Genomic DNA, 26,786 nt, shown 5'->3' on the forward strand with positions numbered 1-26,786 from the left:
TGTTCAGTATGTTGTGGTTGTTGTGATGGCATGGTACAATGCACAATCATCTCATCCTCCCGCTGCAGATGAAACGGTCCTGGTGTTGGATCTACGAAGAGAAAAAAAATTGTTTAGTTAAGGAAGCATATACCATATTGGCTGCATATAAAATAATTTTAAAAGAACTCACACACACACACACACACACACACACACACACGTTACCTACCAGCATGGCCTTCGCCCAGGGCGTTTCTCATAGTCGTACAATTCTTCTTCTCCATGGGTCTGTATTTTTAAGATTAAATGTGTTGCGAAGCAGGCCGGATTTTTCCAGGTGAATTTTCATACATGATAGGTGGTTTCGGGCTGATACTCACCCTTGTGCCACCCTTGGTTAAATTGCTTTACATGCATTGCTTGAGAAGGGGTTGAGACCGCACGCACAAGGACGCACGCGCACCTCAAGCCACGAGACGCGCGCGCGTGGCCGCATCACGTGACCGCGCGCACGAGGATGCACGCGCTTCACATGCACGCGCAAAGGTGCCTGTATATTACTACTATCAGGCACCTTTATATTTAACAGAGCTCATAGTCCCCTACTATCCAGCTAGCACCCTTTGCTCCCAGGATGCAGGGTTATTTGTGGTCCATAGAGCCTCAACAATTAAAATGGGAGCCAGAGCCTTCAGCTATCAGGCTCCTCTCCTGTGGAACTGTCTCCCGATTTCAGTCTGAGATGCAGACACCCTCTCTATGTTTAAGAGTAGACTTAAGACCTTCCTTTGTGTTCAAGCTTGTAGTTAGGGTTGGCTTAGGCTAGCCCTTAGATATGCTGCAATATGCTTAAACTGTTGGGGGATCTCCCATGACGCACTGGGCTTTTCTGTCCTCCTCTCTGTCCTCCTGTACTCATACATGTTACTAAAACAAACCTCTTCTCCAGAGCCTTTGTTCTTCCCTACTTCCCAGATGCCTGGCTGCTGCTGCTGCTGCTGCTGCTGAGGGAGGCTACAGACCTGAAGAGGCTCAAACTGCCACATTTAGCATCATCAGTAGTACTAGCATCATCAGTAGTATTATTACTAGTAGTATTTATATCAGTATTCTCAATCCTTGATTGTATGCTTTGATAAGTTATTTTCAAACTTTTTTTTGCTAACAGTAAGCTAGATGCCTCTGGCTATGGACAATGTTATGTTTAGTTTAGACACTGAATATTTGGACTCCTCTGTCTACAGTGTTCATTTGCATGTAGATGAAAAAGTGCAAAATTAAACAGTCAAACTTGCTACAATTCTGTCTTCATTAACTACAGTTTAACATGTTGTTTATTCTTAGTCTCAACACAGTGCATGCGAGCATTAAAGTGCAAAAGCATTATTGATGTTGGAAGTCAAGATGTAAACAAGCAGCAAGTCATCTACATTTAGGAGCAGCGCTACATAGGCATTATCTGCAAGTGTTTTTCACTCCAGAGCTAAAGTGAGGGCAATGTGCTAGCAAAGAGGTTAAATTGAAAATGGGAAGGCTGCTTGAGATGCAGAAAGGGTCACAAGAGATGCTCAACATCAACTGGAAACAGTAAGAATTGACAGAGTTGGAGGTTCAAACACAACAGCAACAGGCAGATGCAGCCACAGTGGAGGCTCGGGTGTTGGAAAGTGCAAAACAGGCTGAGGATGAAACCAGAAAATCTGAATCAAGAAAGATTTAAATTGAGCAAACTAGTTAATTTGTATCCATCGCACATAGTCATTGTCCCTCGCTTTTTCTCCAAAACTTCAGAGGACATCGCTATTTTTGTCCTCAAAAAAGGTGATGTTCATCCCCATAACGTAACTTTAAAAACATAAGCAAGCCCCCGCAACATGAGCTACACCTGGTTCACACACAGTTATCCAACCCATTGTCTTTGACACCTTGCTCTCCCTCCCCACATCTTCTTCTCATGATTCTCCTCATTCTCCTGCGACTGAAGCAAGTGGCAGAGCTCCCACAGACCATGATTAATGTGATTAGAGCTATGCTCCGCTTTTTGTTTGTGCATTCTCGGGAAGCTGAAGGGAAGTTGTGACACTCGGGAGAGACTGTTTCAGCACAGCTTTCTCCCCTCCCCCATCCATTCATGCTGACTGTTTCCAGATTCTTCAAGGAAGGGGCTCATTAGTGGGGTATTAATATCACCCAAGGCTGCCCTAACGCAACCAACAGGAGAGTATGTAGATAAAGACTGCATCAGCATGAGCACTCTGAAATGCCTGCATTTTTATCTGCACTGAGCAGCTCATTCTACTTGCTAAGGGAGAGTGAAATGCTGATGACCATTAGTATAGCAATCTTACACTCATGGATGCTTTGAGGCCTGCAAAATCTTTCAGATTTCATGAGGCTCTCTGCTTGTAGTGTGAAAACAAGACAATGGAGATGTGTGGGGATGCTGACAGTCTTCATGTTTGATGATGCATTCAACTCAATCCCAAGGAGTTAACAGTTTTAAGAGGAAGTTAATACAATCAATGTGATAATGGCGCCATTTCACAGTGCACTGCTGTCACAACATTTTGGGGAGTATTTGGTTCATAATAGTCTGGGGAGCCAAATATCTGGGGAGTGACGGAGTCAGCGCTCAGCCATCTTCCTGGTACAGTTAACTGTAACTAGCATAGGAATTGACTTTTGGTGAAGCACTTGAAATATAAGCATCTTATTTCACATTTCGATTCTCTCTTGCATGTTGTCTCAGCGACATTTTCTCATCCATTTTCACTTCACAATGTGTGTGCTAAAATTGGTTCTTGACAGCAATCAGGTATCTATCTTCAAATACGTACTATATGGAATGGGATGGATATTTGGTGCAGTACAGTCTCAGTCTTAAAGTGCCAGATTACATGTGAATTACATTGTTGGGCCTTGATCAAACCAGTAATAGTATAAAATATGAGGCATTTCTGAGATCAAAGTTTGTGCGTGTGTGTGTGTGCTGTTCCATACACTCAGAGTTTCAAAATAATTAACAACTATTTAACTGTCATTTGGATTACCAAAGTTTACCACGTGCTAAAACCTTTAATTACCATTTCTAAACTTGCATACTAAGTTCATCTTAGTAGCCCTAGGTGAGTCAGATCAAAACTGTTTGTATGAGGATCAACAGAAATTGATTTCATAATACTGGCTTGATTCGAGATGGTGAGCAGGTGAGAGCAGCAGGCGAAAGCTGTTAAGCTGATGAGGGTGTGGCTGAGCAGCAGAGCAGGAGAGGGGCAGAGCAGACTGTGACAAACGTGGGACATGTGTACATGTTCCAATGACTAAAATTCCAATTCACATGTTAGCAGCCCACATGTTGGAGTGGATTAACGCTATGGGTAACTATGGGTTTATTACCCACATTATAGGTAATAAACATACAGCAGACTTCGTAAGTGCTCCTGCTTCTTCAGGTTAGATGGGATGTGATCCACTTGAGTTATTCTTATACACAAAAGCCAATAAAAGAAAGGATGTTTGTAGATGTTACAGGCACACAAAGAGATATGTGAGTTTACACACTTAACTGTGTAACAATACACAACGCATGAATTCCCCACGAGTCTTTGGCCAGATCCATCATGTTTCACAACCAACTTCATATCATCATTTTTCAGCTGAGGGGTGGCAATGTGGCCACCACTTGTCCTCTTTCCCTTTGGCATGGCTCCTCTACTCCTTTCATCCCCCCATTCTTCTTTACTTGCCTTTTCTTTGTAATTCTTCCTCTCCTCTTTTTTCACGAGTAGTGTAAAAATAGGGATTCATAAATCATTCATTTTCTCTCTCAGCAGCATGTGACAAAGAGAGAAAAAAGGAACACACTTGAAATATAAGCATCTTATTTCACATTTCGATTCTCTCTTGCATGTTGTCTCAGCGACATTTTCTCATCCATTTTCACTTCACAATGTGTGTGCTAAAATTGGTTCTTGACAGCAATCAGGTATCTATCTTCAAATACGTACTATATGGAATGGGATGGATATTTGGTGCAGTACAGTCTCAGTCTTAAAGTGCCAGATTACATGTGAATTACATTGTTGGGCCTTGATCAAACCAGTAATAGTATAAAATATGAGGCATTTCTGAGATCAAAGTTTGTGCGTGTGTGTGTGTGCTGTTCCATACACTCAGAGTTTCAAAATAATTAACAACTATTTAACTGTCATTTGGATTACCAAAGTTTACCACGTGCTAAAACCTTTAATTACCATTTCTAAACTTGCATACTAAGTTCATCTTAGTAGCCCTAGGTGAGTCAGATCAAAACTGTTTGTATGAGGATCAACAGAAATTGATTTCATAATACTGGCTTGATTCGAGATGGTGAGCAGGTGAGAGCAGCAGGCGAAAGCTGTTAAGCTGATGAGGGTGTGGCTGAGCAGCAGAGCAGGAGAGGGGCAGAGCAGACTGTGACAAACGTGGGACATGTGTACATGTTCCAATGACTAAAATTCCAATTCACATGTTAGCAGCCCACATGTTGGAGTGGATTAACGCTATGGGTAACTATGGGTTTATTACCCACATTATAGGTAATAAACATACAGCAGACTTCGTAAGTGCTCCTGCTTCTTCAGGTTAGATGGGATGTGATCCACTTGAGTTATTCTTATACACAAAAGCCAATAAAAGAAAGGATGTTTGTAGATGTTACAGGCACACAAAGAGATATGTGAGTTTACACACTTAACTGTGTAACAATACACAACGCATGAATTCCCCACGAGTCTTTGGCCAGATCCATCATGTTTCACAACCAACTTCATATCATCATTTTTCAGCTGAGGGGTGGCAATGTGGCCACCACTTGTCCTCTTTCCCTTTGGCATGGCTCCTCTACTCCTTTCATCCCCCCATTCTTCTTTACTTGCCTTTTCTTTGTAATTCTTCCTCTCCTCTTTTTTCACGAGTAGTGTAAAAATAGGGATTCATAAATCATTCATTTTCTCTCTCAGCAGCATGTGACAAAGAGAGAAAAAAGGAATACAATGATGGAAGAGAGTGAGAGAGGTGCTTTGGAGAAGTCGGATAAGATGAAGAGGATGCCAGACAGGCAGAGGACGGTGGTGAAGCTGTCTATAGTGTGGAGATGTGGTCCAGTACAGATGAGGCGTACTGGTCCAAGTCTGTGTGGGTGAACATATTCCAGTCTGTGTTTCTGAACCGGTCCTGAAGTACAGCATCTGTTCCCTCTGGCCATACTTTTATTGTCCTCTCAGTGGGTTTCACACGTTGGATGAACGGTTAGTACCGAGGTGTGAGGAACAGGGAGAGATGGTCTGATTATCCAATGTGGGGGAGGGGTTTTGCTTTCTAGGCTCCAGCCAGGTTGGACTAAACACGGTCCAAAGTCTTGTCCGCTCTGGAGTAACAGGAGACATGTTGGTGGAATCAGGGGAGGACTGTCTTTCAAGTTGGAGTGGTTGAAGTCACCAGCAAAAATAAAGGCAGCCTCCGGGTGTTTGGTCTGGTGTTTGCTAATGGCTGTTTGTTAAAGTTCTGTACTGCAGTGAGTATGATGGAAGTGAATTCTCTGGGGAGAAAGTAAGGTCTGCATTTGACCATTAAGAACTCCACATTAGGTGAGCATTGTTTCTCGGTAGTCGTAGAGTCTGTGCATCAAGCTTTGTTGATATAAATGCACAAGCCTCCACCTCTGGTCTTGCCAGAGTCGTCTGCTATCTTGTCAGCTCGGTGTGTGTCACATCCTGCTAATTCAATAGCATTATCCGGGCAGCTGTTGTTTAGCCATGTTTCAGTGAAAAACACGACATTTGAGTCCATAATCTGTTAGAAACAATTAGATAAGTTTTGTAATAAAATCCTTCCTTTATTTCCCAACCTTGAACATCTCGCGAAGTTTCCTTTGTTACCCCTGTCCCCATGGCTGCACCACCGTGTGCACCGGGTGCAGTGGTCAGCACTGTGGCCTCACAGCAAGAAGGTTCCGGGTTCAAGCCCCGGCTCCAGCACAGGTTCTTTCTGTGTGGAGTCTGCATGTTCTCCCTGTTCCTGCGTGGGTTCTCTCTGGTACTCCAGCTTCCTCCCACAGTCCAAAGACATCAAGAGGGGACGAGGCTGATTGATACTCTAAATTGACTGTAGGTGTGACTGTGAGTGTGAATGGTTGTCTGTCTCTATGTGTTGGTCCTGCGATGGACTGGCGACCTGTCCAGGGTGAACCCTGCCTGTAGATGCTGGGATAGGTTCCAGCCCCCCCCCCCCCCCTCCCCCGTTAGCTACATTAAAGTTAACGTGTGAACAATGCAAGGCTCAGTGTCTCTCCAGAATCTGCTACTTAGCAGTTTTCTACCTACTCCTGACTGGATTATTCATCCAGAATTGCTCTGCGTTGCTGTCCATGTGTGTAAATGGAAAGAATGAAGCTGAAAGTGTTGGCCTAAATTTATTCAAACACAGTTATGGGACGAAAAAGACATAATTGTCGAGTTTAATGTGATTGATAATTCGAGACTGTGGAGATTATAAAGTCCCGGTGGACAGAAAATTTCTGAAGTCACTTGATAACAGGATCATGTTACACGCACTCACTGTCATCATTTGACCTCATCTGCTCATCTCGTGAGTCCTCATAAATTGTTATGTAATGTCAGTTGCTGTTGCCATGGCCTGGCCAGTTTCCCCAATAAGCAAGGGTAATTAAGACTGCTGTGCAAATACAATGAGCATTAGGCTCAGCTGTGTGATTAAAGTAAAAACCACAGACCAGAACACTTTTTACTAGCTGGTTTAGAGGGGATGCAGCTTACATAGATTACTAGTAAACATTTCAACAAGTATGATTAAAAAAATGCAATGAATCCAGAAGGAGTGCATTAAAGCATGAAGATGCTGGGTTTGTTTTGTGATGACCTGACCTGTCTGCTAATTGGCTGTGTGACTTCCTGGGTGGAAGTTGTGGGCAGGTCATCAGGCAATTGGCCTCACCTGTGGGTGTATGAGGAGCGGGGTATTAAAGGGCTGTCTAACCTGGCGATCTCTCTCGGCCGCTTCCAGACATGTGCTTGAGTCCAGGTTTCCACTTGCTGGGTGGACTCAACTATCCTTCTGCACTCACCATTGCATACAGCACACTTCACTCATCCATACATCGCACTCATGACTGACATTAGCGCTACTCTTCAAGCACATATCTTTTGGTTTATTTTGATCTAAGTTTACCATTAGAGGTGGTTTAGTTTCTACGTTATACTTAAATGATTTAACCTTTATTTACGTTTCAGTTAAAATGATTTACTAATAAACTAATTTTGATTTAGTAATTCATGTGTGGACTCCCCCTTTTGCCATGAACTGACCTGGTTTGTGACAGTTTAAATATGATATATTGGCTTTTGGGGGAAAAAAATGTGAATATCATGCTGAACGTGGAAAGGAACCAGGGCTCAGGTCCGGCAGATGCAAGCCCGTAGGTGCGTTTATTTAATAATCAGGGAGGGGAAATGCGGGAGGTGTAAATGGTGCACCAGGAAATTCTGAATGAGGTGTGTGAGATGATGCGTTTACTCTGTAAATAGAACGGGAGTGGGTGCATGTATGTAAAATGTAAATGCAGAGAGGGTGTTATTTAGTGTGCGTGTAGGCTGAAGAAAGTCCAGGGCAGGAGTCATGACAGCAAAACCCATAGTGAGAATCCCAGGGAGAATGCGGGTAGAACTCTGGAAAACCACAGGAAACGCGAGGGGACTGGGCTCGCACTAGATGGCACAATCTGGCACCGATTGCACGTCAGGGCCTCCTCTTATAGAAGGCAGATTGGTCTCAGGTGCTGTGGTTGGTGATGAGCTCCTGGTGCAGTGCTGTGCTCTCAGAGCGTGAACTGATCCAGAGGGATGCGCAGCATGAAAACTTCCTAGAGCCTCAGGCAGAGACACATTTTGTGACTGGCTTACAACATCATAAGGAGTTGTTTAAATAATAACAATCCTGGTAGATATCAGTGATTGGTTGACATCAGTTGTAAAATACTGACATTGTTGTACATACCTAACTCCTTTGTTATAAAAGTTAAAAGTGAATTTAAAATACAGGTTTTCGTAGATAGCATACTCAAGCTGTAGTTAATGGGCTACAAATGTTGCAATGGCCCTTAAATCTCAGTGTATCCTAATCTCAGTTCTAAAGTTTTTTTGGAAGAGAAGCAGCATGTGTTGTCTAATTTGGGTTACTCTCCTGTGTCTCCTTGGTGAGATTAAATATGCTGCCAGGGAAACAATGCCTTTGTCCCTTCAACGACACCACTGAGCAAGGACTGTCTCTGCAAGATTACATTCAAAGAGTTACCCACACAGATACGCACACATGACCTTGTGACAGAATAAACACAACACTGACATAACAGGTTTCATCCTGTATACTGAAACCAGACTCAGAGCCATAAACAGTCATCGTGGCGTTTGGAACTGCAGTCTTATTAAATTTTAGATAAGGATTTCACTCACAGAGATGGAGGAAGGGAGGGAGTTGAAGTGATTTCCCTCATGTCAGACATTCATGGATGCAGCTATGTCCTCGTGCTGCAGAGCAAGTGAGGTCAACCTGCATGTGAATAAATGATGGCTTCTGAGTGGCAATCCAGTCACTGCAGGGATTCGAGGTGTAAGAGTGAAAAGTTCAACAGATAGAAAACAGCAAAATGAAGCCTATTTAGTCACGCTGGCTGAGAAAGGCCTTCATATTTGATGAGCACCTTACACTTCTCCCTGACTTCACATGTGGGCTGTGAACAAAACTGACGGTGTTCTCGTTGTAGAAACCACACATAATGGGTCATCACTGCTGACAAGAGAATCAATAAGACATGCTGGCTACATCCGTCTAACTGCCACATCAAATGCTGCCAGCTCACTCTGATAAAGTTTCTCTTTTGGTTTGAATATTATGTTGTATCTGTGATGATGATGCATTATTACAATGAAATTTAGCCTGAATACATGACCTGCCTCAGACACATTTTTGTAAATTGTTAACATGACTAAATGCCCACAAAATTTGGCTGACATAGCCATAGCCATAATAGAGTGCCAGAGAGATGGTGCAATTTTGTAGGCCAACCTGGAAGTTAGTATTGCCATACTGCATGTTCACTCTACCAAAAGCCAATGGGATTTTTTTTTATATTGGAGTATCAATCACTGCCACAAATCAGCTCTGAGGAAATAAAAGTTAATGAGGCATGGAATGTAAACAAGACTGTTCAGTCTGTGGGATTCTCAAACAGAGAAAAAAGTGTCAATTATTCACTGGGATGTGCATTTTTATAGACTTACAGTCATATTCTAACTTTATAACTCTACTCTATAACTATAACTTTTTAAAAAATAAATGGTCACCTATCAGCTTCATCATCTCATTCCTTTTCAAAAAGGTTTTTGACTTTTAAACATTTGTTTTTTGTGCAATAGTTGCAGTGATATTGCTTATATGTGAAGGGATGAAAAGTGCATAACATTTGCATTTACTAAGACAATAAAAAAAAACATGAACCATGAAATATTTTAAACTGTCAACTACATCAGTTTGAGGATTTGTTTGGTTTCATCCTGTTCACTGCCAAAGTTTTTAGGCATAAAACACACACAGGTCTTTCCTCATTTCTGACTGGATTCCCAGTAAACCCAAGGGCTATGCAGGCTTTGTTGTGTTCCTGTTGTGTTACCATCACTTGCTCTGAAGCCTCCTCCGTTTTTCTTTCAGAAACTTCTCCATCTCCTTCTCCTCCTCCATCAGCTATGTCAACCACTGTGCCTGTGAACATCTTCAGCTGGATTGATAGGCAGCCTGTTGATTAGTTTGAACACTGCTACCGCCTAGTGACTGGAGGCGTGTTTGTCGCTTAAGCAGGAACACAGACACAAACACTGAAAGTCCCCCTGCCTCTCATGTCCCCTCGACACATCAGGGGCGCCCCACTATTTGAGAAGCACTGAGTTAAACCAACATCCATGCAGTGTTGTAGTTTAATTTGTTTAATGGAGTATTAAAATCAGATCTGCATTTTCTTGGAGAGTAAGCTCTCCACTTCTGGACACAATACATCATTAAAAGAATTCAAATGTTAGCCACTGTCAAAAACAGTTTTCCCCAGACACAAAAAATCCAAAATGAGGATCTATAAATAAATGATATGAAGATTTTTTTAAATCTAATTTTGTGCCACAAACACTATGAATTCATCCATCCATCCATCCATCTATTTACTACCGCTTATCCTGTTAAGTTTCACGGGGGGATGGGGCCCATCCCAGCAGCCTTTGGGTGAGAGGCAAGGTACACCCTGGATCAGTTGCCAGTCCATAGCAGGGCCAACACTTGACAGTAGACAGACAATGATTCACACTCACACCTACAGTCAATTTAAAGTACTGAATTAGCCTAGTCCCCTCTTGCATGACTTTAGACTGAGGGAAGGAGCCAGAGTACCCAGAGGGGACCCATGCAGGCACAGGGAAAACATGCAAACTCCACACAGAAAGATCCCATGCTTGAGCATGAACCTGGAACCTTCTTGCTATGAGCAGATAGTGGTAACCACTGCACCACTGTGCCACCCCACACTTTAAATCATTTGGTCAAAATTAAAATGACCCATATGGCCCAAACCTGAAAAACTTCCTCACCTTCTCAGCAGTCTTGTAGTGAAAAGCTTTCATTGGAATGAATGGAGCACCGTCAAACACACAGTTTCCACAAACACCTTACACCAAAACATCAAATGGACCATATTATTTATCAGTCACAGGGGCTTCATTTGCCATAAGAATGAGAGTTAGTGAATAATTAGCAAAAATGAGTCCAGGCATGAGCATACTGTTATGACCTCACAACCCTCATTCTTTATACATCATATGGCATCATTGCTGATGGATTTCCACAGTTTTCATAGTGATATAAGCTGATGTAGTGTTTTCTTTTGACCTTCATGTGATGCTCAGATGTAAGTGCGTTTGTGTTGTCGACTCACCAGGGTGCTGAGGCGGCTGCGCGCATTCACAGCATGCTTGAGAGCCAGCTTGATCATTGACGGCAGTCTGAGAACAACAGCCTCTATGTCCTTCTCCCCCTTCATGGCCCCAGCCAACTTTCCCAAACCGTCTACATAGGTCTTCCAGTGTGGCTGCACCTCAATCGCTCCCCCGAGGCAGCTATGCATCACAGCTTGACAGAACCCTCTGCAGGCTGGTGGCTCCAGTATGCCCTGGCAGTGAGGACAGTACCACAGTCTCAGCATGGCCCGGCCACAGTCCCTGCTTGGCCGCAGGTGGTCAGTGGTATTTACCACCTCAATGCCCAGGTTAAGTGCCTGGAGGAAGATTCGTGTGGCCAGAAGGGAGCGAGACAGACGAGTCATCATTAGTCTGGGATAGGGACCGAATGCTCCTGAATCCTTCCAGGCTTCTCGTACACATTCCTCAGACAGTGAGGATCTGCTGCTGCCCAGCAAGTGATGGTATGTCATGGGAAAAAGGTGACCGTAGAGAACTGCCACCATTTGGTCTACTGTGGAGTCTGAGCCCAGGATGTAGAGGGACATGTCCAAGAAGAGCTGCCCCACTGAACTCTGGGCCCTGCCTCCAAGACTTGGGAACTCTGACTTCAGCATGGCAAGGGTTGAGTTGTGACCATGACGCAACACCAAGTCAAAAGCCTCTGCAAGAAAACAAGAACAGCTGTTGATGGGTGATGCCTCAATAACAACATCAAGCTGTCAGAAAATAGACCTGCAGCATTTAATCCCCAGAACATGAAAATATAAGCAATTTCATCCTAACATAAATCCTAATTCAATCCTACACATAGCCTTTCTTGCCCTTTGAGCCCAGGTTTTCTGTAGCTGTTGTTTTCACCGATGGGATTGTTCCCATATGCATCGGATGAACAAACATGCATAGACAATATCACAGTAATAGAAGATGAAAAATATAAAAGATCAGAACTGTTGCAGTCTACAAAAAAACAAAATTTGGGAGTTTCAGTGCAACATGAGTGGAGTAAAGCAGCTAAAGGAGTCTTTAAAGGGAGTAACAATCAGAGCATATTGGTAGAACATAGCCACAAGATGATTGTCCAGAGCAAAGCATGCAGAGCATGCAGGAGAGAAGGCTGCATGTTTGATTGGAGGAGTAAAAATACTCAGTTGTTTCAAGTTAAGTCTTATCAACAAGATGTCAAATGAACTGAGAGTTTGATCATCTTCCTGTCAGCAAAATGAGTGAGGAGGCACCAACAGTGGGGATTTAAAGCTCCATTATTAAATTTAGCAGTGGAGCTGAGTCAGTGAAATCAAGCTAAGCACAGGAGAAGAGGTGGTGATTCTGAATTTTGAAGTTTAAATTAGCAGGAGCATTTATTTTGTCAGTGTCACAGATAGCAGCATTGGCTAGCTGTTGGAAATCTATGTCTCCTCTGTGACTGAAGGCTTTTTTTATAGACTGATAAGAAGTACTAGACAAAGGGATGTGTCTCTGCCTTAATCTTGTTCCCCAGTCCACCCATCACAATAGGTAATGTTTACTCTACGGGTATTACAATTTGGATAGCAGATCCCTTAAGTTAAGTCCAATATAGTGTAGGTACTCACATTGTCAGTGTTGCATTAAAATGCTTTATTACATGTTTTAAAAAGTTCCAGACCTACTTTATTTTTAAAGTGTTGTGAGATAACTTTTGTTGTGATTTTACCCTACATAAATAAAACTGACTTTCTCTGTTTCTAGGTCAATACTCATCCCTTGCCCACAGGACAATCCTCCATAGATGCAAGATTTTTATACTAAAGCATCATTATCACTTTTATTTGATATAATGTTTAATTTTGGAACCGTATCAGCTATCTTCATCAGTTACTCTCTGAGTCTGATGCATCTGTGTACACTTTAACAAAATATAAATGTTTTCCACTGATGTATTTGTTTATTTCATTCACACTCACACCTCTCCCCTTTTCATTCTTCAACAGCCTACGATCTACAGTCACTTCTTCAGGTCTTCCAGGTGGAACAACAGAGAAAAGAACCATTTCACTCACAGTTTTGCCAACTATCCCTCTTTCCTTTATCCATTTTTCAATTGTCTGCCCAAAACTCTGTACCTGTCCTTAATCCTCCTCATGTCTCAAAATGACAAACTAACCTTCCATTAATCATTTTTCCATAGTTTTACCCACATGAGATGTTAAGGTTGTCAGCCTATAAATCTCTGCCAAATTCAGATCTTTACCTTGCTTCACTCTCGATGGCATCACCTTGACCCCGAGCACAACTGCAAGGAACCTTGGAGTCATTTTTGACTAGGACCTTTCCTTCAGCGCCCACATAAAGCATGTGACAAGGACCGCCTTCTTCCATCTGCCCAGTCTCATGTCAAAACGTGAAAAGGCTACGTTTGTCCACAGTGCAAAACGTATCAGTTGGCTATGATGCCCACCATGATGCCAGGCGCTTTTCCTGCTGCGTTCTAAAGGTGAGTGTTTGTGGAATCAAACTTTGAGCTTGACTGTGAGCGGTGGGTCTAATTCTAAACGACATGACAAGGTGAACAGTCTTGCCAATGCCGTTGCGGCGTCATGTTGGCAGCGTTTGTGGCCCACCTTCTTAGCAAGCATACCTATATTGCTAGCTAGCCCGAAACACTGGCGCTCATTTCTGCTGTAACGAGCAGGTGGAATCGCGGCTCGCGCCGCCTCCTGTGAGCGTATTTCCCAATATTCCACATTTGAGCGGGCTCCGCCAGGTCGCGTGTCAGTTACGGATTCGTCTTTTCCTACGCGTTTTTTTTCTTTTTTCTTTCCGCCTTTACTCGCGGGCCACATAGAATTGCACTACGGGCCAAAGTTGGATTACTATGACGTAGGCTCGCTCTCTTTCTCTCTCTCTCTCTTAATTAATGCTTTTGTTATTGTTATTATTATTATTTTAATTATTTGTTTTCCTCTATTTACAGAGTTGTGCTACAAGAGGACTCCAGGGGATTTAACTGCAGTAAACTGGGACAAGTAATAGAAGCACCAACTCTCTTTTCATACCATACGTTATGTCATTCAAACCAAGAGTTACCTCTGTCTAATTAGTATTTGCTTTACATTTAGTAGCATAATTAGGGCCTATTATGTTTGCTCGTTTATTTTACATTTCTTGAATAAAAATTTTAAGGTTTTCATGTTAGGTTTTAGAAGGCATTTTTAGAAACGGCCTCAGATCTAAATGGGTAACGATGGCTTCTTATTGGACTAAAAGACGCAGAGTCATCAGAACTGTAAGGGACATAGAGAAGGATATCCTTTAGGAATATGAAGAAACTCTGCATAATCAAAGGGAAGATGTAGTGAATAGGACACCTCCCTTAACAATCTCACACGTTTCCCAACTACATACACCAACAGAATCCCATGTACACTTGGAAAATTATAATAATGGCAGTACAGCTGTCAATGATGAATTTGAATCAAATTACGTGCAAATGGAAAATGATTAAACAGATGGTCGTGTAGTAGCTGGAAATGTTGTTGAACCAGATCATGGAAGATTATCTTATAGAAGAGAGTGATGATGAAGATGAATCAGATTTTCGCTCTGACAGTGATGGTGAGCATCCGCCTAGTCAGGATCTGCTTATAAGGAGTCTAAGATATTGGGCAACATCCTACTTCATCAGTCTGGTTGCGTTGTCTGCTCTGCTGACCATCTTAAAGTTATTTCACCCTAAGCTACCTAAAGATGGAAGGACTCTGCTGAGACCACAATCTCATGTTGCAACCACTCAAATAAAAGGTGGCGAATACTATCATTTTGGATTGGTGCAAGGACTACTTTCACGATTGAAATGTCTGAGTTTACCAGTGAACCTCACAACTCTTTCTTTGCAATTCAACATAGATGGTCTCCCCCTCTTTAGGAGTTCAAGACTTCAATTCTGGCCAATACTTGCAATCCTGAAATGTTATTATACCAAGTCCCCATTCATTGTCGGTATATTTAGTGGTTTAAGCAAGCCAAAGTGTGTAGTTGAGTATCTGCAGATGTTAACGACCTTAAAAATGTACTGGCTAATGGCATTGTTCATAATGGTAAGCGATCGAGTGTACAGGTTTCCTCATTTGTGTGTGATGCTCCCGCCAGAGCCTTCGTTAAGAATATTAAGTCGCATAACGGTTATTCAGGGTGCGACAAGTGTGATCAAGAGGGTGTGTGGAGGAACAACAAAATTACATATCCTGAAACTAATGTCAGGCTGAGGACTGACTCGAGTTATTGTGATATGATTGATGAGGAACACCACTTGAAACAGAAATTCAGTCCTTTAACAGGGATCGTAAAGGTGGTTTCTTCATTCCCAAAAGATTATATGTACCTCTGTTGTCTTGGGGTGATGAGGAAACTGTTGAATATGTGGTTAAAGGGCAATCTAGCCTTTGGGCTTCCTTCACAAATTGTTAACAGTATATCAAGCAAACTGCTGATGTTACATCCCCGCACTCCTTCTGCATTCAACCGCAAGCCAAGAGGTTTGAATGAGCTTGATCGTTGGAAAGCTACTGAACTCCGATCCTTCATGTTATACTGGGGTCTTGTTGTACTGAAGGACTACCTTCCCAGTGAGTTTTATGACAACTTCATGTTATTTTCAGTGGTCATGTATTTGTTTTTGTCTCCTGGAATTTCTGGCCAAATGGTTGAATTTGCACATAAATTGATGATTTCTTTTGTGGGACACTTTGGACAGTTGTATGGTAGGGATGAGATTCTGTTCAGTGTTCACCAGCTTATACATTTAGCAGATGAATACAAACAATTTGGACCTTTAGCTAATGTTTCAGGATTCCCTTTTGAGAATTATCTCGGCCAAATAAAGCGTCTTTTACGCAAGCCGCACCAACCTCTACAGCAAGTTGTCAAAAGGCTGTCAGAAATGACACATGCTGAGGTTCCATTAGCAACAGATGAACCAGTCTTAGGGCACATTCATACTGATGGTCCACTTCCTCAACATTTCAGTGTTCCTCTACAGTACTCAAAGGTGTCCAACAGTCGTTTTACCTTGTCTACAAAGCAGGGGGATAATTGTATTCTGGTTGGAGATAGAATTGCAGTAGTGCAGAATATAGTCCAGGAAGATGATGATGTCTATGTCGTATACAGAAGGTTCAGACATCAAGAATCATTTTACACATATCCCTGTGAGTCCTCACGCATAGGAACATACAAGGTTGGAGAGTTGTTTGATGATATTGGGGTTGGTAAACTTAGCTGTGTTAAAAGTAGATGTGTTCTGTGTCTAGAGTCAGAGGGAAATAGCCTCATAGCTATTCCAATAGCTCATATGCAGTAGACATCTTATGAATCAGGATATGATTTTTTTAAATATATGTATGTATGTATATATATATATATATATATATATATATATATATATATATATAAATTTGGTTTATTAGTCACACAATGGAAAGGAATGTGGTGCTTTGGGCTGTTGTATTTTTTCCAAATGGCAGAACTGCAACAGTTCGTGCCAGCTGGTTCAATCCAATGGAAAGTACATTGTTATGGCCCCCCAAAACTGTAAATTATTCAAAGGCCCTTAAAGAAAACATGACACCCAATAAAGGATGGACCACATATCACAATGTTCGGGTCTTGATTACCTGTTGTAAGTAGTCACTGTATCTTTATTGTTGTCTGTTGTGAATTGTTCCTTATCTAGGCTTGTCAATCCCATTTGTGACAGTGTGTCTAGCAACATTTCTTTTTCATACTACTGGCATATGTACTACTACGGGAGGGTGATGCTGGTCATTGCATACTCTTTTTGGCTGGGTTTCACCTATCAACAGGGGGTGTTATGTGGGAGGAGTAGGATGGAGGCTCTGTCTTCCCGGTGGGAGTGCCTCTCTGGTAGGTATGTCAGTACTACATGTGTCAGGAGGAATCAATTTGGCAACTACATAGGTGAGAAAAAGGGTGTAAAAATGTAAGATTAATTTTCAAAACCCTGTTTATATATATTTTTTTTATCAGATTCTTAATGTCATACTGTATTTTCTGCTTGTTCCTTTACAGACTCCTTTGAAAAGGCCAAGCAACATGAAGACAAGTATGTGACAACTGGCTGTGCAACCACTGATTTGGAATCCGACAAGGAAGCAGTTGTACATCGGAAAAGAAAAGCAAGGTACAGTTGGAGATCTCATGGAGTCTTTACCCCTCCAAAGTTTGGAAAACTGGCCCATACAGTCCTCTCAATATTTGGGAAAATGCCCAAGTTAAAGAACAAACTTTTGACCCCATGCCAAAGCATAATCGCTCACCCAGCTGTCTGCCTGGTGGATGTATGCACACGCCCATGTGGGCGAGGTCACTTCTCGCCCTTAGGGCATTAAAGGTGCTTCTCACCCTTACCCTTGGTGTCTATGTGTACATGTACATCAAACTGCCTCATTCTACAGTAACAGGCCATGGGCCACATCATAGTATATATGGTTATATGGTAACCCATATAACCATATATGCTATGATGTGTGTCCTTGCTTTTAGACGTTGATGACAGCTACACACATAGATCAGCTCCCTTCGGATCACCTGGTCCAGGTAAAGATGTCAATATTCCCATGTCCTTCCCACATACAGTGACCTAATTTGCAATGCTGATGCCATCATGCCATGGTTTCTTAGGGGTTCAGCTCCTGAAATGCCACGGGGAAGGTTGCAAGTAGGGGAGCCCAGTCAAATGTTGCAAGGCAAGTATCACTTTCTGATCAACCGCTTAACCCAGGGTTCTGCAACCTGCGGCTCAGGAGCCACATGCGACTCTTAGATCCTTCCCTAGTGGCTCCCCATAGCTGTACTAAAAAGAAAGATAACCAAGCAAAACAGAATGTCATAATTCGTGGACAGTAGGGCTGTAATCAACCAAAGAAATTCTCGGTCGACTGAAGCCCTGAAATTTCGACTAAAAATCGACTAATTTTATATCTGAAAAATATACTGTGTCAACTATCAGCACAAAACCTGCTGAGGAATATTGAGACAATTGTTTCTGTCAGGTTATAATAACTGACCGACGCCATCATTGGTCCTGACAGAGCCAGACTGAACAGAGGAGCTCAGCATCGCGGCTGAGACACAAATAGACTTTTAACTTAAAACTTTACTCTTAAACAAAAAAGGGCAAGTCCACTGTAAGAATTTTTACAATTAAAACAAAACAATTATTGGACTAAAATATTGAAGTGTCAATTCTGATGTGTTCATATACTCAAAACTGACGGGGCAACCTAAGGTGGACACGTTAGCTCACCGTTTCTAGGTGATACGTCGTGTTTGTAGTGGAGCTGTGACATGAAAACTGTTGTTTGCAAACTTTGCATTTGACTTTTTTCCCATTCTCTGTTTTCATGAAATGCTGCCACCCTGCAGATGTCTTTGACATGGTGGACGAGGACTGACTTGAAATGAAACTGTCAAAATTAAATATACATTCATCAAACCACCAGACGTGGCCTTCTAGTACTCTTCAGTCTGTCTGTCTCTAGCGGGTTGGGGGCGAGTCCAAAATAGTAAAAACAAGGGGGTGTTCAAAGATAGATTGTTATTTGTGAAACGGGCATGCTTTCGGTACTTTCCTCCTGATGAAATTAACATGGCAAAAAAATCAACCAATCAGAATTTTGGTCGAGCCAGAACGTATCGACTAATAAATCGACCAGTCGACTGGGAGATTACAGCCCTAGTGGACAGAGTTATTTGCTTTCACTGACAATGCTGTTGGATTATCTGTATGTTTGATCAGCATTGAGAAGTTATCAAACAACAAAAAGGTTATGCTAGTAAAATTGTAATGGAAATGAACCTCAGAGCACCAAATATCACACTGCGGAGTCATGTGGGGTGCCATGCTCTCCAAACTGATTATTTTAATGAATGCTCATTTACATGTATTTGTATCAAATTTGATAGGTTAATATACACTTCATAACGTTGCATTCATTAAAAGGCTCAAATATTTTTTGCGTCTTCAGACAGATTTTGTATAAAATTTTTGTTCCAAAATGGCTCCATGACATTTGAGGTTGCAGACCTCTGGCTAAACCTCACTGCTGCCCTCTGCATTCAGAAAACTGTCCTTAGTTACTTTATAGTCTTTCTTTTCTTTTCTCCATGTAATTTGTTATGGTGTTTAGGCTTTAAAGTTAAGCACTAGATGGTTGCTATAAGTTATGAGTGCAAGCACATAAAGGGAAAGTGACTTTTTTTTTTCAGTTTTGACATTATTTGTAGCATGTAAAAAGTTAATCTGCTCACCCATAATGATTCCGTGATATGATGAGTTTTTTTGGGAGATTTTTAGATCCAAACCACAAAGTATAGATCCATAAAATGGCAGACAAGGACCTCCACGAGTGGACCAGGCTGGATTTTTAGAGGAATTAACGATTTTGGCGGCAGAATCTGTTGAGTTAGCGGCGGTTCCAACTTGACCCCAGCCACTACCGTTTCATGGATCTATACTTCGCAGTTTCGATCTCAATATTTCCCGAAAAACTCATCATATCATGGAATCATTATGGGTGTGTAGATTAACTTTTTATATGCTACAAATAATGTCAAAACTGAAAAAACGGCACTTTCCCTTTAAGCCATCAGTGAGTTGCTTAGTGCTACTCTAAAGTGAAAATCTATCCTTGAAACTTATGTAAACTCAATTGTTTTTCTTCAAGAAATTGCTGCCAACAGAAATACCAGGATGCTTTCAGAGCTACTCATGGAGGTGAAGCAAATTTCATGGGACATTGAGTTTATTAAGACTGAAATGGCCAAATTCACCCTGAATCCTCCTGGAGCTGGACCTGAAGCACAGAGAGAAGAGAACTTCTCCATGGTGCTGCCACTCGCCAATGATGAGCAGTCTGATGAGGCTGAAACTGCACTGAAGGAGGAAACAGTCCGTTGAAAGATGGTGATCAATGGTGTATTTTCTTAAATTTAAACAATTATTCTTTGTAATTGTAGGAGGAATGGCATTGAATAAATGTTTGACTTGGATATGTTTGTCATAGAAATATTGTGCATGTAGCTGATCTACAAGTTCAGAAAACCTTAATGATATGAGGGATGAAATTTTACTCGTTTGACATGGCACACTGCACACTTTAGCACACTAACCATTTTCTCTTTAATATGTTAAGATTACCCGTCTGGCACTAGTTGGAGGGACCAGACCAACGCTCTGGCCTGCAGGTGCAACTGGGCAGAAAAGTCACCGAAGGGAGCCTTCAAGGAGACACTCATGCAGGACTGCATGTTTGGTGAGTTTGTAGATTGATGGATATTGAATTAAATTAATTCATATATATTTTAACTGTTTTAAGTAAATAAGACTGGTACAAAAAGGACACTGGATATTTGTCACTTTGGAATGGAACCATTGCTATTTTTAAGTATTTCTTTATTTTTCCATAGCGGCTGCTCGTCAATTTGACTGGAAGCTGACTGAAAAGCAGTTCGGGGTGGAAGTATAGAAATGGCTGCACTTTGCACATGAGAGGATTAGCGGGGTGCCAACGAAGGGAGTGCCAAAGAGATGGGGACAAATGGTTTGGAGTTGGAGGCAAGTGGGTTTCATGAGGTTTGAAACCGTTCATCTTGTTCTCGTTGAACTGCAGTCCTTTTGTGAAATTGATTAGATTGAAATCTAAAGTTTAATAAAGGACTAAATGAATAATCTGTTTGTTTCTGTTCATAGAGCATGAAGGTAAAGCAGCTGTTCTCAACCTTGGTTTCTTAAAAAAAGCGTGTGTGTGTATATAATATATGTATGTATGTGTGTGTGTTTATATATGTGTATGTGTATATATGTATATATGTATGTATATATGTGTGTGTATATTTATGTATATATGTATATGTGTGTATATATGTATATATGTATGTATATATGTGTGTGTATATGTGTGTATATATATGTATATATGTATATGTGTGTATATATATGTATATATGTATATGTGTGTATATATATGTATATATGTATATGTGTGTATATATATGTGTATATATATGTATATGTATATATATGTATGTATGTATATATGTATATGTATATATATGTATGTATATATGTATATATATGTATGTATATATATGTATATGTATGTATATATATGTATGTATATATGTATATGTATGTATATATGTATATGTATGTATATATGTGTATATATGTATGTATGTATATATATATGTGTGTATATGTATATGTATATATATGTGTGTATGTATATATATATATATATATATATATATATATATATATATATATATATATATATATATATATATATATATATATATTTGGTCCCCAAAAAGTGTTCCTTTCATGGGAACACTTGGGGGTCTGTATAAAAAGAGAACCACTGCGGTAAGCATACTTAATGAACCATTTCAGCATTTGTCAACCTTCCTCTGTTTTTAATATGCCTAATTTAAGCCATAAATAACCACTTGACTCTTTTTGCTCTTTCATAGTTCTGCAGGGGTTGCTCCAAACTTGGTTGTCCAGCAGTGACATCACTGCCATTCAGACATATGGCAGTGATGTAGATTAAAGTGATTATTTTGTCATTATTTGTGACATCTTGAAAAATAGAGAAAGGTTGAAAACATATTGAAATGGCCCTTTAGCAATATTTTTTCAATGTATAATTCAATGTATATAGTTGAATCAATGTTTGTGTAATGTTATGTTCTTTCAATGTTGATTATAACATGGTTGAATCAAGATTGATTCATTGTTTACATAGATTGAAAATTCAACATTATTTCCATGCTGATCATAACAAGCAACTTCAATGGTATTTTCAATGTTTAACATCAATGTTGATCTCAATTATTGGCCTGACAAAATCTCAATGTTGATTCAAAAACTTTTTGTTTTCTGGGTGGTGTTGTCCACTTCCAGGAAAAAAGCAAACCCTATGCTGTAAGGCCCTGATAGCATCATTACCAGATCATGAGGGCAATTTTCCTAAGGGCAGAAATGAGATGTGTATTAAATTACTCCATCTGTTCTTCTCAACAGTCTGTACATACACACGCACATGCACACACACACTGTTATCCCACACAGCACAGTAGTAGCCAGATGGGAGAACAGCTGGCAAAGCACAATGGCAGGGCAACAGTGTTAATTTTGGCAGCTATTTTAGACTTCGTCTTGGTCTTTGGACAAAAATTCTTATTAGTTTTAGTCACATTTTTAGGGCCTGAGCCCAGAGGTACTCCGGGGTGAAGACCCTATTATGTTTACTTGACACACTCAAAACACTCACACTAAAGTTGACCCCCTGAACACGCTGGAAAACTCACCAAATTTTGCACACAGGTGGTCTGGCAGAAAAAAGCAATAATAAAAAAAAAAGGAAACGTGTGCAAAATTTGGTGAGAAAAAAATTCAATAGCGACACCTAGGCAGACAAAAACACATTTCTGCTCATAAATGCCCCTGGGAATGTCATACACACATGGGACCAACACCGATTTATTCGTCTAATCAAGACGCACAAATCATACACTGACACCCCTAACCTAAAACCAACAGGAAGTCCACAAAATGGACAAAAATGTCAAAATGAGGACGTTGACACACCCATAACAAACACTATCTCCTCCTCGGGCATTAATGGTATCACTTCCAAAATTTAAAGTGTGACTCAGGACACTTTGAGGATCAAAAGTTACGGAAATCTCTGTAATAACTCCAACGGTTTGGATTTTATAAGCCCTCAAATCAGGGACACTTTTCTGACATACAATGGAAACCAATGGGGCGGCTGTGTCCTCTCATGGTACATACTCTCAAAAACTTGCTTCTCACATGTAAAGTAAAACTCCCACACCTTCAAAAACTACACCACTAGATTCCTGACAAAAATCCCTACAATATATATTACATTCCACTTTTGACCAACACATGCTGAGTTATTAGCTTTTTACACACTAAAAATGACAAAATCCTGCTCTGCTCTCCACTCTAAGACAGAGGGCAGCGGGGAGGGTTTTTTTTAAAGGCACAGCTCTCAGCTCTGCACTCACACTTTGCATCACACTGAGGCTTCTATCTCTGAAAGTACAAGTCCCACTGATTTACCAAATACACCACTGAATTCAGAACGACTCCTGCCACCCGGCCGCAGACACGAGGAGTCTCAGGCCCTAACAACGCTGCTTGTAGCTTTAATTTTAGTCTAGTATAAGTCAACAAAAACTCCTTACCTTTTTCTCAACTTTTAGACATTACTTGTAGTCAAAATGTTCTCTCTTTTTAAACTAATTCAATTAGGCTAATACAGGTATTGTGAATTGGAATGAAGGTGATAGGTTGTATCAAGAGTTGAAATTCATAAAGCAACATTTCACTCTTAACACTTTTACCTGTAATATAAGGACACCTTAACGTAGTTTAATATTACATTTACAAGGTGCTGGTGTGCTGTCCGTTCTGATATAAGGTAAAAAGTGCATTACACATGATGACATGGAGTAAAGACCATGCCACTGAGTCAAGATCCAAAAGACCAATTAGAAAAAAAAAAAAAAAAAATAGACCAATATGGTTGTTTATTTTCTAGAACTTCAAAATGAACACATATTCCCAAAGCAGAGCAATTAACAATGAACACATAGGCCTAACAAAAAACACAACTCTTTACTTATAGTTGAACATATTTAGAAACGGTATGGAACAAACATGACACTTGAAGTCTTAAAACCCCAAATTATAGACACTTGAATTTAGCACAGCTGCAGTGCAAAGCAATAAAAGTTGCTTATGAAAGCACATCTTACTTTAACCCTAACTTGAACTGTATTCACTACCTACAAATTGAAAAAATTCCTACTTGTTGAAAGTGAAATTGAAGACAAATCTTGAATACATTTGACCTAATAAACAATCAGAGGGGGCCCCCTCTGCAGTGCAGTCTCAAAGCACCATTAGAAGCAGCATTGACAAAATTGAGTCCTGTCAGCAGAATTAGGGTACTGAATCTGATCTTGATTCAGTTTGAGGACAGCTTGCTATATTTCGAATGGCCACGTCGGAGGTCACCTGTTACACTAAAAACTTGCTCAGCAAATGCTTGAGATGTTGGCATTGCCAGAAGATCGCAGGCAAGAGATTTTAGGCTCTGATCAACAGAATCCTGTGTAGCCCAAAAGTCAAGGGCAGTCTCTGTTTATAGGTTCTGACAGTTGCTCGTTGAATTTCTGCATTTCTTTCCAGACAGAGGACTTTGAGAAGCTAGATCTAGATGGCTAGCGCCTTGCACTTGCTTTTGAGCGGAATCCACATCTCGGCCATTTCGCCATTGCTTCTGGAACCTCTCTTCTTTCTTCTCCCTGCTCATGTTCATCACCCTCCTCCTCCTGTATTACTGGTGACATCATTTCAGCAATGTAATCTTCTGCTTTTCTCTGAAGTGTTTGTCATCATTTTCAGTGAGTGCTTGTGAGACTGTTGGGTCGAGGAAACCTGCAGCAATAGTGAGAGTTGAGTACTCAGGATCACCGGGATAAAAAAAAGCAGCTGAAGTGTTTGTCCAAGTTTGCCTTCATCTTATGTGCCAGGGAAGCTAGGTCCCTGTAGCTCGAACCCTGGGGGAACTCAGACAGGTGAGTGCTTTGGTCCAGGAGGGTAGGCACCACCAGGGATAAGGACATGGTGTCACTCTGGAGCATCTGGGTTTGCTCATCAAAGGGGAGGAGCAGATATCTGAGAGCAGTCAGCTTCTGCCACTCACTTGGTAGTAGATAGTCCCAGCCCATCCCATCAGCTACGTGAACAATTGAGCCCTTCACTTGTCCACACAGCTGCGGCAGTCGCTCAATTGCCACAGACAACTTGCAGAAGAGCCTGATGAGTACTCGAGCTTTGTCAAGGAGTCGACTGACAGTGACTTCTTTTTGGATCACCATCACCATGAGTCTGAGTGTATGTACAAAATAGGGGGTCCTCTCTATGGCTCCATACCTAGATAGATAAGAGAAACATAGAGAAAAGTAGAGATACTTTATTAAACCTCTATTGGAAATTCAATTGCCATGAGCAACACAATGCAGTAAACAATGTATAACACACATTTTAATGTTTAAAGACAAAAAGCATAGCACAGTGACAGACATAAAAATGTTTACATCTACAAACAGACTTTACCTGTGTTCCACAACAACCTCAGAGTCTTCATTACTCTCCTGGGATTCCACCTCAGAGTTGCATTTCGGAATCCTGCAACCATGTTGATTCCATAATCCGTAATGACCGTCAGAATCAATCCCAGATAAGCGGAGGACCTGGATAAGCGGAGGACGACGACGACGATGACTACTGTCAGAATTTTGTGTTTTTGTATTCCACAGTCCTCTGTGCCTTGGTCAACACAAGTATTTATACACTCTGCAGTGTGTGAGTGGGAGATATGGTCCAGCTTCAACAATGTGTGCTTTGGATTGTTCTCCTGATTACATTTAAAATGCTTGATATTTTCCCCAAATTTTGTGGCTAGTCTGTCTGTCAAAATGCATCCCTGTCATTGGTTGAGGGATACAAAATCAACTGGCACTAATTGTGAGGAATTACTAGGTAAGTCCTGTTTTTTGTCCATATGTGGAGGGCAATTGTTATTCTGTGTGCCATGGTGAGTCTTTCTTGAAATTTTTGTTTTTTATCATTATACAGCCTCTTGTCTGTGGTCTCCATCATGGGGATGAAATCTTCATCCTCAATAGTGCCGACAGGTAGACCAGTGCGCGGTGTTGCCTTTTCTTTAACACTTTGTTTAAGAGAGTCAGCTTTATATTTTATTATTAAGGTGAACGCTGCTGGGATTGATGATTGCACCCCCACATTGTTTGCACCAGCTTGCTGTTTAGGACTATTCATCTCTGGGATCTATCGAGGTGAGGAAAAATCTAAAGATACAATTTCTCCTTCGACAGACCTCCTGCAGGTTTACAGATTAATTCAAATTCATCAAATGCAAGCTAATCCCTATAAGATAATACTTTGCTAATAGTATTATTAAAATATAAGATATCGAGTATAGATATTGAAGATTCAAATAATGTGATAACACAATACAACTAGCCTGTTATACATGCCTACCTGGCCTTAGAGTGAATAATCATTCTCACATATCTCCTAAATAAATTGCTGAGTAATCTCAGAAATAACAAACTGAAGTTTGACTACTTAGTAATTGCAATGCATGGGCTTGCCATTAAGCTTTTTCTCTTAAGGACAAGTAAGTGAACCTGGATCGAGCATAATTACAAGTTGCTTGTCCAAACAATTAAATTTGTAGGCTATAGCCATTACAGCAGTAACACATGATGGGCATTTAAGCTGTATTTACACTGTCAGTCTAATGTAAGTCAGTTATGATATTTGTTCTGGTGTGGCACAGATTGAATGTGCTCTTTGATAGTGTAATCAGGAAAAAGACACAAGCATCAGATGTCTTGAAATAGGATACAGGCCTCATTCATATGTGGAAATAAAACATATGTTTTGGATATGTAGCAATGCAACAGGTAGATCAGATGGTCTCTGTCATTTCAGCTCACATAAGATGCATATTATGAAAATAATGTTGACACGACATGCGTCAACATTATTTTCACCTAGACTAGTTTCACAAGCATGTGTGGAACAGTACACACATGTGAAACAGCTTATCTGAGTTGGAGGCT

General features: G+C 40.9%; 1 protein-coding gene across 4 annotated transcripts in view; it reads right to left on the reverse strand.

Moving 5' to 3' along the window:
* gpc3 (glypican 3) overlaps positions 1–26,786 on the reverse strand; it is a 231,442-nt gene that overhangs the window by 126,103 nt on the left and 78,553 nt on the right. For 3 of the 4 annotated variants that reach the window (XR_015119113.1, XM_086222963.1, XM_086222964.1), the window contains exon 3: positions 11,012–11,697. Coding sequence is in view for 3 of the 4 variants with exons in the window: in XM_086222963.1 (XP_086079089.1) it covers positions 11,012–11,697 (686 nt within the window). In the remaining variant the exon portion in view is untranslated. Of the gene's footprint in view, positions 1–11,011; positions 11,698–13,266; positions 13,299–26,786 lie in introns of those variants that run through there. The other variant, XM_086222965.1, reaches the window with a different exon arrangement.

This window comes from Aulostomus chinensis, chromosome 13 (genome assembly GCF_037954235.1).
Source record: "Aulostomus chinensis isolate RoL2024-O1b breed Wild chromosome 13, RoL_Achi_v1.0, whole genome shotgun sequence".
Taxonomy (NCBI): domain Eukaryota; kingdom Metazoa; phylum Chordata; class Actinopteri; order Syngnathiformes; family Aulostomidae; genus Aulostomus; species Aulostomus chinensis.